The sequence below is a fragment of the Bos taurus genome, chromosome 15 (assembly GCF_002263795.3).
Source record: "Bos taurus isolate L1 Dominette 01449 registration number 42190680 breed Hereford chromosome 15, ARS-UCD2.0, whole genome shotgun sequence".
In the NCBI taxonomy this organism is placed as follows: Eukaryota; Metazoa; Chordata; class Mammalia; order Artiodactyla; family Bovidae; genus Bos; species Bos taurus.
Genome location: NC_037342.1, coordinates 37,500,506 through 37,517,562, shown reverse-complemented (window position 1 = coordinate 37,517,562; position 17,057 = coordinate 37,500,506). Strand labels below are relative to the sequence as shown.

The window sequence follows — 17,057 nt, the reverse complement described above, 5'->3', positions numbered from 1 at the left end:
GGAAAATGAATAAACAGGTGATGGCAGAATGAAGAGAGAGGGAATTACTAACTAAAAGTAAAACATACAAGAAAATGTAATCAAAGTTCACTATGTAGCTCAGCTAGTCTGTACGTTGTCTTAATCATATAAACCCTGAATATCTGTTTGACAGATAGATGATATTACTATATTGTGAGGATGTGAGTGGAATATGGGCTTCCCTCACAGCTCAGTTGGTGAAGAATCCACCTGCAATGCAGGAAACCCCAGTTCAATTCCTGGGTGAGGATATGTATGTGTTTCATTTGGGTGGAAAGTGATATACAAGGACTCCTGTTAAATACATCACTGTAATATAGGCATCAGGAGGGCAGGGGTTTTGTTTTGTTCACTGTGAATTGCTAGTGCCTGTAACAATGCCTGGCACATAGTGGGTTCTCAGTATTTGTTGCATGAATAAAACTTTCCTTTAAGGGATATGTCTCCAAGAAAATTTTTAAAGAAAACAGAGAGTAAGTTAAAGTAAATAAAAATAAACTTCAAAGGCTATAGTACATGGAATCTGTTTCTCTCTAAAAATTAATGACTATCATTTTCAAAATGTAAAAAATAATTACATAAAATAGTTAAAATGAGCATGGAAACATTTGAGACAATTTAAGAGCAAAAGATTATTCCTGGGAAACCATTCGCTATAAATCCTCATGCTAGTTGGTTTGATTGGGATGCCTTGAAGCTCAGAACAGTTCCAGGAAAATCAAAATGTAATTTTCTCCATTTAGAAAACAAGGCATTTTATTGACTTTTTCTTCCATTCACTCACAAATATAATAAAGGATGGGTTGAGGGGAAATGCCTTATTTTGCTTTTCAAGCTGGAGTTCGGAACCCTTCCTCTCACGTTATATTCCAGAAAGTTTCCACCAGGACATCAGGATTCCTTTCATTAAATAAAAAGAGGTACTTCCTTGGATCAACATTCTGCTTTTCCATCTAATGGATCTAAATTGGGTGCTGTTCAACTTGGCTGCGAATTTCCTGCTGACTCTTACTGTAATGAACCCTTGGAACCGTTCATTCATTCATCCCCTCGCTCACTCCCCTGTCACCGAACTTTTGCTGTGCACCTACTGTGCTCCAAACACTGTGCAAAGACCCTAGTGGAGGAAGATTAGGGCAAATAATTCTGGGTACCCAACAAGATACTGAAAGCATGGAACCGGGACTGCTTGTGACAAGATGGGCCTCCAGGTAGGGTGCGCGCTCCCCTTTCTTGCACAGGGATTCGAGCCTCCGTGGCTTTTAGAGAAATTTTCACCGACTTCACCCAGGCAGGAGCTCTGCTCGGGTTCTGGGCCACCCACCGCATGCGGAATGGAAGGAGCCCCAGGGATTGTATCGTGCTCAGTGGGGGGCCGCAAGGCTGTGGGTCCTAACACTTTAGGAAAGTCCAAGTGACACAGTCTCTGGAGAGGATGCCAGCTTTTCAGCCCTTAACCCTAAGAGTTCAAAGTTTTCCTACATTCATATTTTGGGGCTTCTAGGGAGGCAGAACCCCAAACCCGATTCCTGCGCTCTCTGCGGGCTTCGAGCTTGGTGGACGCTGGGGAGCCCGGGCTCCAAGGTCGGGGGCTTCCGGGTCTTTTCTCGTCCCCTGCGCTGGCCCTCTCCGAGGAGCAGGGCTGCCCCGGGGCTGCTAGGCGGGCTACACTCTGCCAGAGCTCAGTGGTCCGGGATGAAGCGGGGAAGGGAGCAGGTATAGTCAGCTCCCAGCGACACCTGTCCACCTGGCAGCCCCCTTCCCCGGCCAGAATCCCGGAAAGGGACGCAGAAGTGTCTCCTCACATTTGCAGGACTCGTGGAGAAGAGCCCCCAAATAAAAGGCCGCTTCGGTGTCACCGGTTGCATCCGAAAGCGAGCCTAAGAACTGGGGCGCAGAGAGACAGTCCCTCCGGATCAGCAGCCCCCCACTCCCCACCTTCTCGGCGCAGCTCAGGCTTCCCGGGAGCAGGGGAGACTCCGGGTCCTGCGCCCTGTGCCTCCTCCCGCCAGCATAGCAGGCCCAGCAAGAATCGCCGTTTGGCCAACCTGATTCTTTGGGAGTTTCTTTTGCCAAGGTGTTAGAGGGCAACCGGTCTTGTGCCCCCAAGCAGCGTTCTGTCACAGAAAACCCGGAGGATGTAGACAGACGTTCCCTGTGCTCCTTCCTGACCTGCAGAAGCGGTGGTCACCAGCTGAGGGTCTTCGGCCGGCCTCTGGCTTCGCTCCCGGCCCCGCACCTCTGGGCCAGGTTTCCTGAGAGGCTTCGCGAGCTCAGGAGGGCCCGGCGGGCGCGTCTGGTGTCGCCGCGACCACGTGGTGCGGTGCTAGCCTGAGGCTCTGAAGGTGAGTGCCTCCTTCACTCCTCCCCCACTGCCTCTCCCCACAGTCCCTAGGCGACCCTTCCAGAGCCGGGATCTTCTCGCTGCGCCCGCGTGTCTTGGGAGCCCGCCTCGAGGACTCCAGACCCGTCTTTCCTTAAGGAAAAAGGAAAGGGCAGATACAGTCAGCTCCCAGCGGCACCTGTTCACCTGGCGCGTGTGTCTATGTGCGTGTTGGGGGCGGGGGTCGGTGGGGACAACGCGTACCCCTGTGTACGTAAAACGTGCCTGTTTCCGAAAGCAGAAACTCGAGGTGTTGGTTTCAGATGAGGTCGAGGTAGGGTTGGGTGAATGCGCGCTCCCTCCTTAGCGGACAGCGGGTGAGGGCGCGTCTGTTGGAGTGAGTGCTGGCGGTCTGCGGAGTGTCCGTTTGTGAGTGCGAAAGGAGAGCGTGTGTCTGGGGTCCAGGTAGGTGAGTGCGGTGTGCACCTGCGGGAGGCGTGAGTGCGCGCACTGACAGCCTGGGGCTTCGAACCTATGTATTCGAAGGTTGCCCTTTGGGCTTGCAGCACCTGTGGGTGGACGCTGACCCCCCCCTCCAGCTCTGCAATCGAGCGCTTCAGGAAAGTGGGGCGGGGGTGTGGGGCGAGACGGGTAGAAACCCGGACACAGGCGTCCTGGCCCAGCAGCTTGGCAAACAGAAGGCAGAGGAGTGGGACAGCTGTGTAAACCAACTCCAGCGCCGCGGTGCAGATCCGCGGTTAGAGTAGGGGATGCTGAACTAGCAGTCGAGAATTGGGGAGTACAAGAGGGGTGTCTAGCTTTCTGTGCAGGCAGTGCCAGCTTAGCCCCCTCCCCAGTCCTCTCTTCCACTCCCACCTCTGTCCCAGAGGAATGAGGCAAAAGAGGCCAGGTTACCAGACTGGAAGCAAAACTACTTCGAAGGGGCGGTTGAAGGAGAGTAGGGAGGAAGAATATACCGGATCACCCCATATGGTCCAAAGAGCTTAATTTTTCAAAGATCCTTTCCTCTCACCATCCCCTTCCTCCAAGGTGGTCTATTACATCTGAGATCCCTTCAAAGTCTGAGTGACCGGCCGGGGTCCCTAATGGAGTGGGTGGAGGGGGTGCGAGGTCCGAGTTCAGTTGCAGAGAAAGTGAGAGGCACTCTGACCCCTCACCGTCAGTTACACCAGTTTCTCCCCCAGTTTGCTCCCACTTTCTGGACGTCGAACGCCCTCCACTCCCTCCCAGCCCTCCGGTTCCCCAAGCAATGACCTCATTGCGAATGACAGCCAGAGCGGACGGTTCCTCTCCCTAGTGGACCGGTGTGGGAGCGCGGGCAATGACGCAATCGGAGCTGGGTCGCTCCTGGCCACTTTGGATTGGCCGTGCGGACTCCTGGGGCTCTCCCCGCCCCCTATCACCCGCATAAGAGCCGAGAGCTCCGCAGAGAAGACGCCCACAGCAGGCGTTGTGTCTGTCCCCGGGACCCGCCGCTCGCCCTCTCCTGAAACTCGAGTTGCCAGGTGAGAACTTCCTATGCTGCTCACTCTGATTACCAGCCTCTGGATAGTTCAGCTAATTTGCTCCATCCGCTTGCCTGCTTGCCTCTCCTTTGCTTCTGAAGGCCATCCTGGCCCACCTATAGCCAGGTGCTCCTAGCTGCCTGTCCCGCTGGGAAGAAGGCAGAAGGTTGTGGCCGACAGCTCATTTTCTTCTAACTAGCGCCAGTGAAACCGCAAGCATCCCCAGGGTGTCGTCTGGACGCTGGAAGCTCCGTGCGCCCAGCCCTAGCTTCCTAGCCTGCCCTGGTCCTCGGCCCCTGCCTTGGTGCCCGTCCTTCGCATGCAGGATCTTGTTGGAGTTTGTTCTGGGAGTGCCCTGAGCAGTCTGGGTCCCGAGGAGAGATCGTGTTTGGTTCTCCGGCCGGTTAAGCCCTGAAGCTTCCTCTGAGGCGTCTGCAGCTCGCTTGCCTGCCTGGGGCATTGGCATGGACTTGGGGCAGTGCAGTCAGCCGGCCAGAACGTGGAGCTCATCTCGGGGAGCTAGCGCCCAGCACCTGCTGCTAAACCGCATTTCAGCAGAGACGGGATGCACTGGCAGAGTCCAGTCACGATCCTGCACATTAAATTACTCCCAAACCCAAATCCAAACCCACAGACTGAGAGGTTAACGCTCTTTTCCAATTTACCCCTCCTGCCTTCTTCTCCCACCCGTTGGCAGAGAAGTCCAGCAGAGGTAAAGTGGTCCTAGATTTCTCAGTCCCTAAGAAGATAGGCACAGTCTACAGCAAGGGTGGATCCTCGCTTGGCTTCTGCCTAGGGCAAAAGGTGTGGCTTTATGTGCATGTGTGTGGCTTCTTCCTGGCTTTTCACAGAGCAAAACCAGAACCCTCCCCCCACCCCTCCCCAGCACACCCATTTCTACTTACCAAACTATTCAGTGTAATGTATATTTGGAGATTCAAAGCAGCCTATCTGGCATATGAACTGAAAAGAGGCGTGGGGAAGTGAAGTAACCTGCCTGAATTCTCCAGGCAGTTGTGGCCGGACTGGAACCTGGGTCTGTGAGCTCCAGACGGTGCTTGGTCTTGGTGCAGTGGTAACGTCATTCTCCCTTTACAGAGAGGCATCATGGGCTTCGGGAAATCCTCCCCCTTCCTGGCTTTCAGCATCTTGGTCCTGTGCCAGGCAGGCAGTCTCCAGGCGACACCACTCAGGTGAGGCAGCCTGAAGCCACGAACTTATTCCTCTTCCACTGACCCTGGGATCAGGCAGTTTTTTTTTTTTGCCTCTGAGGTCACAGCAGGGGGAGGCTCCCAGTGAATCAACCCCCTTAGGTGGACACTGGCCTTGAGCCCTGTGGGCTAGGAGTCAGGAGAGCCATGTCCTCTGGGAAAGCCACAGGGACTGGGTAGCCTGGGTGCTTATTCTGGAAAGGAGGCAGGCAGGGGCTCAGAGCCTCTTTGCTGGGGTTGCTTCCTCTCTCCAGGTCAGCTTTGGAGACCCTCCCAGATCCTGGGGCACTCAGTGAGAAGGAAGGGCGCCTCCTGCTGGCCGCACTGGTGAAGGCCTATGTCCAGAGGAAGACCAATGAGCTGGAGCAGGAGGAGGAGCAGGAGGAGACAGAGGACTCCAGGTAAGTCTCCCCTCCCAACCTTGGCCTATTCAGGAGGGTGCAGCCCAGAGAAGCAGGAAAAACAACATCTGGCCAGAGCCCCGCAGGTTGTCCCTGTTCACCAGGACGGCACCCAGTCATTCTTAGCCTCCATGGAAGACTGTGGTCCGTCCAGGTGCAGCTGGAGGAACTGTGGTTAGTTAGACACATTGAAAAGATCAACTCCTGAAAGCTGTTAGGAAATGAGATGGGGAGATGTGGAAGTACTTATTCTGGGAGTTGGTCTTGCCCTACTGAGGAGAACACTCAGCACTGGATGAGTTAGGACTGGTAAGTGTGGAGCCAGGAGATGGACCTGTTGCAGCTCAGGATGTCTGAGGAATTTAACCTGTGTATGTTCTTTCACACCTGCAAGGCACCTTCGTTGCACAGTTGCAAGGTAAACCCAAAGGCCTTGCAGAGGGTGGGGTCAGGTAGAGCAGTGTCTGAGGTAGGTCCGGGGCCTTTAGATGTGTAGAATCTGTGGACATGTGCATGTTCTCACTGGACCAGACACCCTTCCCCATCCCCACCTCCCTGTGCACGCTGAGCTTTGAGTTCACACCAGCAGAGCCATGTATGGCACTTGCATCCACCCTGAGAACCTCTCTGCAGAGCAGGAAGGACTGAGCAGCATGTGGAATGCCAGAAAAGGTCACCCCTTCCCCACCGCAGCCCTTCCCCACTCTGCCCTGGCTCAGAGAACCTCTGAGTTCTCCTAGTGGAGGGTGTGTGAGCTTTGCCTCCTGCCTGCCCCCTCCACCTCTGTGCCAAGTGCCCCCTCCCTGGTCTAACCTTCTGCATGACTGCCCCCAGGAGCAGCCCTGGGTGCATGGTATTATCTGGCATGTCTTTTCCCTGCAGCCTGGACGGCTCCAGAGCTAAGCGGTGCAGTAATCTGAGTACCTGTGTGCTGAGTGCTTACTGGAAGGACTTGAACAACTATCATAGATTCTCTGGCATGGGCTTCGGGCCTGAAACACCTGGCAAGAAAAGGGACGTAGCCAACAGCTTGGAGAGGGACCACTCCTTCCATTTTGGGGTGCCCCAGGATGCCAACTGAACTCCTTCCAGTGCTTCCTGATTTCCTTTCTTGTTCCCATGGATGAAATTAATGCATGCAGATTTCACTCTGATTGCTCTTCAAGCTCGTATTGGTAGCTTTGCTTATGACAAAGAATGCCAGGAACCTCAGGATGGAAGGAAAGACAGCAGGACTCACAGATAAGGTTAGAAATGAGAGAGAGTGAGGGAAGTTTCTGAGATTCCAAAGTTGTCATGGCAGAACCCTCCAATTCTTGCTTCATCCCTCATGCCTCGTCATTGATTAATAAATCTATTTTCTAAAAGGATTGACACTTTGGTGGTCATTACTCTGGTCCTCGTCCAAGGCCTGAGAGTGCCCAGGGCCTATGCTTAAAAGTAGCCTTCACCTTAGGGTAAGTGGGATACAGGGAGTGGTAAGAGTCCTGTGAACCAGCTCCTGCAATGAGAACAGATGTGCTGCGGAGCAGGTAAGCACTGCTGGGGGAGGATGCTGCAAACCCGGTGCTCTGAGCCTTTTCCAGGTAAGACTTCAGAAATTTTTCATTTTCCATAGAAAGTGGTTTTGTTGGTGCTTTGGGCTAGGGTATGTCCTCATATGCTCCTTGTGTGTTGGGGTGGGGTGAATGTAAGGGATGGTAAGTGTAGGGTTTTAGCACTTGTCACATGGCCCTGAAGTGCATTTTTTGTGAAAACTTTTAGGCAGGGCTTCTGGCAAAGGCTGCCAGGTCATTTCCCCTAACAGCCTTGATAATTGCATTTAGGGGAAATACTTATTTTTAAGTGATATGTCGAAGAGCTACAATTCTCTTTCTGAAAGCCCAATGGGGTAGGCTTCTGCTGCAGCCTCTCACTGACAGGCCTTTTCTCCTTTCTCCATCCTGCAAACCAGCATCACTGCCCAGAAGAGGTCCTGCAACACTGCCACCTGTGTGACCCATCGGCTGGCAGGCTTGCTCAGCAGATCTGGGGGTGTGGTAAAGAGCAACTTTGTGCCCACCAACGTGGGCTCTGAAGCCTTTGGCCGGCGTCGCAGGGACCTTCAGGACTGAGCAGAGAAATGACTCTGGGAAGGTGATTGCCTTGTACTGTCAGAAGGGAGGAGAAGGGATTTGGAGATTAGGACTCGCATTTTGAAACCCACTGGACGTGGGTTCAGATCTCTTCTCTCCAATTACATTTTTCCTCTTGAGTTAGTGAGCTCCTACAACTTAGCTCAAAATCCGAGCACTAGGACAGGCTGTGGGCTTCCCTGGTGGCTCAGGTGGTAAAGAATCCGCCTGCAGTGCAGGAGACCCAGGTTTAGTCCCTGGGTTGGGAAGATCCCCTGGAGAAGGAAATGGCCACCCACTCCAGTGTTCTTGCCTGGAAAATTCCATAGATAGAGGAGCCTGGTGGGTCCATGGGGTCGCAAAGGGTTAGACATGCCTGAGGGACTAACACACTCTTTCACACACACAGGACAGGCTGTGACGATGCAGTGTCATCTTTCTCAGAAGAGAAAAATAGCTTTCTGAATTCAGAAAGGGAAGGCCTTGCAAATCTTAGCCTGGCTCACACATCCTTAATGAACCCAGTTTCGGAAAGCCCTTCAACATTGATCAATGTTCACAGATTCAGACAAGAGAGCTATACCTGTAATACTACTGCTGGTATTAATAGTGACCCCTGAATTGTTTTCTCATCCTTTGCCATAAAAGTTTTCTCATATCTCATATCCATAATTTATAAATAGAGTTCAGTTAAAGAAACATTTCTATAAATTTGTGTTCTTTCAGTAGTAATTGTGATTATTTCCTTCTTATTCTCCACTTCTCTTTCTTTTTCTTCTTTTCCTCTTCCTACCCCTCTTCTTCTTTTTAATTTTCTTTATTTTTTTAATCTCAGGTTACCGTGAAGCTAAACTCACCACTTCTATTAATTTCTGTTGACAACCACTTGGTGAGGAGGCACCATGGAAGATATACATGTTTGCATCCTAATAGATATTGGAAAAAAAAGCACCTTTATCACTTGAAAGGAATGAAACTGAATGCAAAAATAAGCTAATTCCATATTTGTTGTGCATCTTTTTTATATTTGATTCTATATGCAGTAAATGTGATGGCATCTCTCATTAGCTTATCTGGTAGCAAATTGGGTCTTTGAAAGTTGTTCTGTTGACCATGGCATCTCTGCCAACTCTTAGGGGGACATTCAGTCACTGCCTCTGTGGCCTGTGGGGACACATGGTAATGGAGATGCTATGCTTTATTGTCCAAGAACATGATTGTATAATTTGTTTAAGGAAATGTCAATATTATGCCATTTGTGAACTTCATTAAGATTAAAAACATATTTTGGATACACTTGTTTCAAGATCTTGTTGGTTCATTTTAACATGTCTTCCTATTTGATGATAATAGTAATAATGATAATTATAATAGACATATTTTGGGTGCTTACTATGGGCCAGATGATGTTCTGAGATAGTGCTTCATAGCTATTAATTCAGTTAATCTTCAGGAAGACTCCATGGGGCTAGACCCCATTATCATTTCCACTCTGCATGTGGGACACAGAGGCATGGAGACACGAAGTCCAATGTCACACAGCTGACCACTATCTCAGGGCATACACAGGTGTTGATTTCCAGAGCTTATGGTTGAAACCACTGCAGTATATGCTTTTCAGCATTGGCTCCTGACATTTTCCAGAGGCCTGTGAGTCATTCTTTGTGTTAACTGCCTCACACAGTAGATGGACCCTCAGATTTTTGAAGACAGACATTTTAAAACATATAAACAATCCAGTCTTTATATAATAAAATGAATCCCTTCTATTAGTTGGTGCTACAGGCTGCATGTTTGTGTCCTTCTCAAAATGTTTATGTTGATACCTAACCCCCAAAGTGATGCTATTAGGAGGTGGGGCCTTGGGGAGGTGATTAAGTCATAAGAATAGCCTCTCATGAATGGTATTAGTATCATTATAAATAAGGCCTGAGAGAATGCCCTTGTTCCTTCCACATATGAGGTTGCAGCGAGAAATTTGCTGTGAATGAGGAAGTGGGCTCTCCACCAGATATTGAATCTGCAAGTGCCCTGGTCTTGGACTTCTCAGCTTCCAGAACTGTAAGAAATAAATATTTACTGTTTATAAGTCATCCAGTTTGTGGTATTTGTTACACTAGCTTGAAATGAGGTGAAGACATTTGGCTTCAACAGTGATCAATTTGTGGCCAATGTTGTTATATCTATGAGCCATCTGCTTCCCCCAGACCTTCTCCCAGTACCCAATCCCAATATGTCCATAAATATTTCCACTTGTATCTTCAAATGTTTAACTCTTAAACGTAAAACCAAAATTCAATTTAACAACTAAATAGTTCAAATCTCTCAATTACCTTATAGATATATATGATGTCATATATATTAATCATATATGAAATTATATATATTATATGAATATATTGTGAGCATGTATGTGTGCTAAGTCACTTCAGTCATGTCCAATTCTTTGGGACCCTATAGACTGTAGCCCACCAGGCTTCTCTGTGCATGGGGATTCTGCACGTGAGAGTACTGGAGTGGGTTGCAACGCCCTCCTCCAGGGGATCTTCCCACCCAGGGATTGAACCTGTGTCTCCTGTGGCTCCTACATTGCAGGCGAATTCTTTACCACTGAGCCACCGGGGAAGCCCCATATTATATTTATAAATATAAATCAAATTAGGTCTTCACTTTGCTGCTGGTTAATATGTTTTAAGGCACTTCTCATCTAGAGGCTTCACCGCTATCATTTTTTTCCCTTCTTCAATTTATTTGTTGGAGAGACTAAGTTATTTGTCCAATAGAGTTTCCCATATTCTGAATTTTGATGACACTACACCCCTGTGGTGAAGCTTAACATACTTCTTTATCAACTGTATTTCTTGTGAGTCAGAGTGAGGGGAAAGAAAAGTAAAAGATGAGATCAGAGATGTAATGGTCAGAATGGATCATGTAGGATTTTGTAGGGCATGGGACAGACCTGGGCTTTCTCTCAATCAATTTCTAGTCCATAGAACAGACATCACATAAGCAATTTTAACAGAAAGAATACTCCAAGACATTATTAAACAGGCAGTAGAGTACTGAAAAGGCAAAAGAGAACGAGAAATCGTGCAGAGATTAAAAACGAAAAGTAGCAGTTACTATCCACAGGGCTGGAGGAATAGGGGAACTGACAGGGAATTAGAATCTAGAAACTTTAAGAATTCTCAGACCATTGAGAAGAGAGGTCGTCTGATGCTGGTATCTCTGAAGTGGTGCAACAAGACTGTTCTAGGAGTGTGGAAAAACAAAATAAAACTGGAAACAGGAACCAACTTCCCTGGCAGAGTAAAGAAACTGTGGGTGATATTGACAGAGATCAAAATCAAATAGGAAGGAGCAAGTTTATTCTTCAAGCTTTCTTGTCTCCTTTGAGGACCTCCAATTGGCAAAGCTTAATAGGGATCCATTTGACAAAGGAAAAAGTAGTTGGTAGAGAGTCCCAGCCCCAGTATCTCTTTTTAAGCATATAATTTAAAATTTTTATAGAGAAAAGTCATTTTGGGGCATATAGTTCAATGGGTTTTGACAGTACATTTAGGCCATGTAATCAGCATCACAATAAAGGGGCAAAGCAATTTCATCACTGCTCAAGCCCCCTACTTCTCCTTTGCAGCCAATTGTCTCCTCAATCCTCAAACCCTAACAACTGCTATGTTCTTTTTCTATAGTTTTTTTTAAATTTATCTTTTAAAATTGAGATATAATTGACATATAACATTATATTAGTTTTAGGTGTCCAACAAGATGATTTGATATATGTGTGTATTGTGAAATGACCACTAGAGTAAGTTCCATTAATGCCCATCAGTTACATTGTTACAGGTTTTCACTTGTGATGAAAAATTTAAGATTTACTTGCTCAGCAACTTTCAGTTCAGTTCAGTTCAGTCGCTCAGTCATGTCTGACTCTTTGCGACCCCATGAATCGCGGCACGCCAGGCCTCCCTGTCCATCACCAACTCCCGCAACTTTACGTAATAGATTATTATTAACTATACTCACCATGTAGTACATTACATTCCCAGGGCTTATTTATCCTATACCTGGAAGTTGTACTTTTCAACTGTCTTCACCCATTTACAGCTCTGTACCCCCACCTCTGGCAGCCAACATTCTGTTCTCTGTTTCATGAGTTCAGTTTTTTTTTTATTTCATATGAAAGTGATATCATACAGTATTTATCTTTCTTTGCCTGACTAATTTCACTTAGTATAAAGCCCTCAGGGTCCATCCATATTGTAAAACGTGGCAGGATTTCCACTTTTTTAAAATGGTGAATTACAATGACTAAACAACAACCACATGTATTCCATTATATATAAAATACTCTACACATGCAAGAATCTATATATCCATATTTCGATCTACCTATATATCACATCTTCTTTATCTAGTCATTCATCAATGGACACTTAGCTTGTTTCCATGTCATGGCTATTGTAAATAGTTCTGGTACAAACATCAGGGTGCAGGTATCTTTCCAAGGTAGTAGTTTTACTTCTCTCAGATAAATAACCAGGAATTGAATTGCTAGATCATATATTAGTTTCATTTTAAATAATTTTGAGGAACTTGTACACTGTTTTCCATATTGGCTGCACTAATTTACATTCCCACCAGCAGTGCACAGGGTCCCTGTTTTTCTGCATCCATGCTGACATTTGTTAGTTTCTTTTTGATAATACCATTTTGACAGATGTGAGGTGATGTGTGATTGACATTGTGGTTTTGATTTGCATTTCCCTGATAATTAGTGATGCTGAATACCTTTTCATGTACCTGTTGGCCATTTGTATGTCTTCTTTAGAAAACATCCAATCAAATTCTTCTGCCTTTTCCAGAATGTTGTAGAAATGAAATCAGTACATAGCTTTGTCTGAACTTTTTTTTACTTAATGTTTTTGAGGTTTATTCATATTATTGTACATATACAGTTTGTTTCTTTTTCTTGTTGGGCAGTATTACATGTACTATAGTTGGTTAATCCATTTATTCATTGAAGAACATCTGGATTGCTTCCAGCTTTTGGCATTTATGGATATAAACTTTTGTGTATAGATTTTTGTGTGAAGATAAGTGTAATGGGCCAAACAGGAGTCCCCAAGAAGACATGCCAATGTCTTGATCCCTGAAAACTGTGAATGCTACCTTATCTGAAAAAGGATCTTTGCCGATGTAATTAAATTAGGATTTTAAAATGTGCTCATCCTGGATTATCCAAGTGGGTCTTAAAATCAAAGATGTTCTTATAAAAGATACACAAAGAAGAAGAGAAAGTGAAATGAAGACACGGGTAGAGAGTCACAAGTCAAGGATGCCAAGTCAGCTAACAGCTCTTGGAGGCTAGAAGACACATGGAGCAGATTCTCCCCCAGGGTCTCTGGAGGGAGTACAGCCTTCTGTCACCTAGATTTTGGAATGAGAGAATAAATTTCTGTCATTTGAAGCCACTGAGCTTGTGGTAATTTATTATGGCATCTTTAGGAAACTAATGCGATCCATTCCATTTCTTTTGGGTAAATACCTTGGGGTAGGATTGCTGAGTCCATTTGACAAGTGTCTGTATTTTTTCCCTTAAAAGTATTTTATTTTTACAATTGCATTCTAATCTTGGTCCATATGTATTTGCATTCTTGATAATTTCTACCAAATAGTTTTCATGTGGTGTTATACATTATGCTTGTTACTGCATTCCATGTAATAAACATAATTGTATTGCTTAATTAAGTAAAGTAAGAAAAACTAATTACAGAAACTTTGAAAAATCAATATGTGGAGAATTCCATTTACAGAGGAGCCTGGTGGGCTACAGTCCATGTGGCTGCAGAGAGTTGGACACGACTGAGTGACTAACACACACACATGCTTTGCTTTTATTGTCTTCCTTTTGTATGCATATTTCATGTAATTCTAAACAATATATATATTTTTAAATAAAAACATTTTTAGAGCAGTTTTAAGTTTGTAAGAAAATTAAGAGTAAGGGACAGATATACCTATACTCTCTACTCCTACATAGCTGTAGCTTCCTCCATTATCAACATCACTCACCAGAAAAATGTTTGTTTTTTTTAACTGAGGATGAACCTACATTGACACATCATAATCACCCAAAGTCCGTAGTATACCTTAGAGTTCTCTAGGTGTTGTATGTATCAGTTTAGTTCAGTCGCTCAGTCGTGTCCGACTCTTTGCAACCCCGTGAACTACAGCACACCAGCCCTCCCTGTCTGTCACCAACTCCTGGAGTTTATCCAAACTCATGTCCATTGAGTCGGTGATGCCATCCAACCATCTCATGCTCTGTCGTCCCCTTCTCCTCCTGCCCTCAATCTTTCCCAGCATCAGGGTCTTTTCAAATGAGTCAGCTCTTCGCATGAGGTGGCCAAAATATTGGAGTTTCAGCTTCAACATCAGACCGTCCAATGAACACCCAGGACCTATCTCCTTTAGGATGGACTGGTTGGATCTCCTTGCAGTCCAAGGGACTCTCAAGAGTCTTCTCCAACACAACAGTTCAAAGGCATCAACTCTTTGGCGCTCAGCTTTCTTTATAGTCCACCTCTCACATCCATACGTGACTACTGGAAAAAACAGCCTTTTCCAGATAGACCTTTGTTAACAAAGTAATGTCTCTGCTTTTGAATATGCTATCTAGGTTGGTCATAACTTTCCTTCCAAGGAGTAAGCGTCTTTTAATTTCATGGCTGCAATCACCATCTGCAGTGATTTGGAGCCCCCCAAAATAAAGTCAGCCACTGTTTCCCCATCTATTTGCCATGAAGTGATGGGACCAGATGCCATGATCTTCGTTTTCTGAATGTTGAGCTTTAAGCCAACTTTTTCAGTCTCCTCTTTCACTTTCATCAAAAGGCTTTTTAGTTCTTCACTTTCTGCCGTAAGGGTGGTGTCATCTGCATATCTGAGGTTATTGATATTTTTTCCTGGCATCTTGAAAGCAGCTTGTGCTTCATCCAGCCCAGCATTTCTCATGATGTACCCTGCATATAAGTTAAATAAGCAGGGTGACAATATATAGCCTTGATGTACTCCTTTTCCTATTTGGAACCAGTCTGTTGTTCCATGTCCAGTTCTAACTGTTGCTTCCTGACCTGCATACAGGTTTCTCAAGAGGCAATTCATGTGATCTGGTATTCCCATCTCTTTCAGAATTTTCCACAGTTTCTTGTGATACACACAGTCAAGGCTTTGGCATAGTCAATAAAGCAGAAATAGATGTTTTTCTGGAACTCTCTTGCTTTTTTGATGATCCAGTGGATGTTGGCAATTTGATCTCTGGTTCCTCTGTCTTTTCTAAAACCAGCTTGAACATCTGAAAGTTCACAGTTCATGTACTGTTGAAGCCTGGCTTGGAGAATTTTGAGCATTACTTTACTAGCGTGTGAGATGAGTACAGTTGTGAGGTACTTTGAGCATTCTTTGGCATTGTCCTTCTTTGGGATTGGAATGAAAACTGACCTTTTCCAGTCCTGTGGCCACTGCTGAGTTTTCCAAATTTGCTGACATACTGAGTACAGCACTTTCACAGCATCATCTTTCAGGATTTGAAATAGTTCAACTGGAATTCCATCACCTCCACTAGCTTTGTTCGTAGTGATGCTTCCTAAGGCCCACTTGACTTCACATTCCAGGGTGTCTGGTTCTAGGTTAGTGATCACACCGTCGTGATTATCTGGGTCATGAAGATCTTTTTTGTATAGTTCTTCTGTGTATTCTTGCCACCTCTTCTTAATATATTCTGCTTCTGTTAGGTCCATACCATTTCTGTCCTTTATCGAGCCCATCTTTGCATGAAATGTTCCCTAGGTATCTCTAATTTTCTTGAAGAGATCTCTAGTCTTTCCCATTCTATTGTTTTCCTCCATTTCTTTGCATTGATCACTGAGGAAGGCTTTCTTATCTCTCCTTGCTATTCTTTGGAACTCTGCATTCAAATGGGTATATCTTTCCTTTTCTCCTTTGCTTTTCACTTCTGTTCTTTTCATAGCTATTTGTCCTTTTAAAACTAACACCCAAAAAAAGATGTCCTTTTCATTATAGGAGACTGGAATGCAAAGGTAGGAAGTCAAGAAACACCTGGAGTAACAGGCAAATATGACCTTGGAGTACATAATGAAGCAGGCAAAGGCTAATAGAGTTGTATGTATATCCATCATTATAATAGCATATAGAGTATTTCACTGCTCTAAAAATTCTTTTGTGCTTTGCTTGTGCATTCCTCCCCACCATTCCCCTGGAAAATACTGATTTTGCCTTTTCCAGAGTGTCACATAGTTGGAATCATGCAATATGTAGCCTTTTCAGCTTGGGTTATTTCCCTTAGTGATATGCATTTACAATTCCTCCAAGTCATTTCATGGCTTGATAGCTCATCTCTTTTAGCGCTGAATAATATTCCATTGTCTCAATGTATTGCAGTTTATCAATTCATCTTCTGAAGGACATCTCATTTGCTTCCAATTTCTGGCAATTATAAATAAAGCTGCTACAAATATCTGTGTATAGGTTTTGTGTGGACATGTTTTCAACTTGTTTGGATAAATATCAAGAAGTGTGACTGCTGGACCCTATGGTAAGGGTATGTTTAGTTTTGTAAGAAACTCCTAGATAGTGGTTGGTCGCATTTGCAGTGCCATCAGCAGTGATGAGAGTTCCTGTTACTTCCCATCCTCACCAATATTTGGTATTGTCAGTGTTCTGGATTTTGTTCATTCTCATATGTATGTAGTGGTGTCTCATTTTAATTTGTGTTTCCCTGATGACATGACTTGGATCGCCTTTTCATATGCTTATTTGTCATATCTTCTTTGGTGGGGCTTATGTTAAGGTCTTTGGCCCCTTTTTAAAAATTTAAGAGTTCTTTGTATATTTTGTAGAATAGGCCTTTACCAGTTGTGCACTTTCCAAATGTCATCTTCTAGTCTGTGGCTTGTCTTCTCATTTTCTTGATACCATCTTTTGCAAAGCTTTAAATTTGATAAAGACCAGTTTATCAATTACTTCTTTCATGGATCATGTCTTTTATATTGTATCTAAAACAACACCACTATACCCAAGGTCATCTAGGTTTTCTTCTATGTAATCTTCTAGGAGTTTTATAGTTTTGCATCATGAATGGATGTTGGATTTTGTCAAGTGCTTTTTCTGTGTTTGTTGGAATAATCATGTGATTTTTATTTTTTACTCTGTTGATGTGATGCATTATATTAATTGATTTTCTAATATTGAACCCACCTTGCATGGCTGGAATAAATCCTACTTAGTCATGTTGTATAACCCTTTTCATACTTTTTGATCCTATTTACTATTAACTTACTGAAGATTTTTGCATCTATGTTCATGTGAGGTATGGTCTATAGTTTTCTTTTCTTGCAGTGTGTTTGTTTGGTTTTAGTATTAGCATAATACTGGCCTCA

The 17,057-nt window shown here is 45.1% G+C and overlaps 1 protein-coding gene across 2 annotated transcripts; it reads left to right on the top strand.

The window, feature by feature from the left end:
* Positions 1–3,766: 3,766 nt before the first annotated feature.
* LOC514876 (calcitonin related polypeptide beta) lies at positions 3,767–8,890 on the top strand. Of its 2 annotated transcripts, XM_005215943.5 has the most exons (5): positions 3,767–3,870; positions 4,969–5,063; positions 5,336–5,482; positions 7,437–7,618; positions 8,432–8,890. In XM_005215943.5, the coding sequence occupies exons 2-4, from the start codon at positions 4,978–4,980 to the stop codon at positions 7,594–7,596; spliced, it is 393 nt and encodes a 130-aa protein (XP_005216000.1). In that variant the 5' UTR covers positions 3,767–3,870; positions 4,969–4,977; the 3' UTR covers positions 7,597–7,618; positions 8,432–8,890. The 2 variants fall into 2 exon arrangements, with proteins under 2 accessions (XP_005216000.1, NP_001137209.1); NM_001143737.2 differs by lacking the exons at positions 7,437–7,618; positions 8,432–8,890 and adding an exon at positions 6,365–6,849 and having other exon boundaries at positions 3,810–3,870.
* Positions 8,891–17,057: the final 8,167 nt, after the last annotated feature.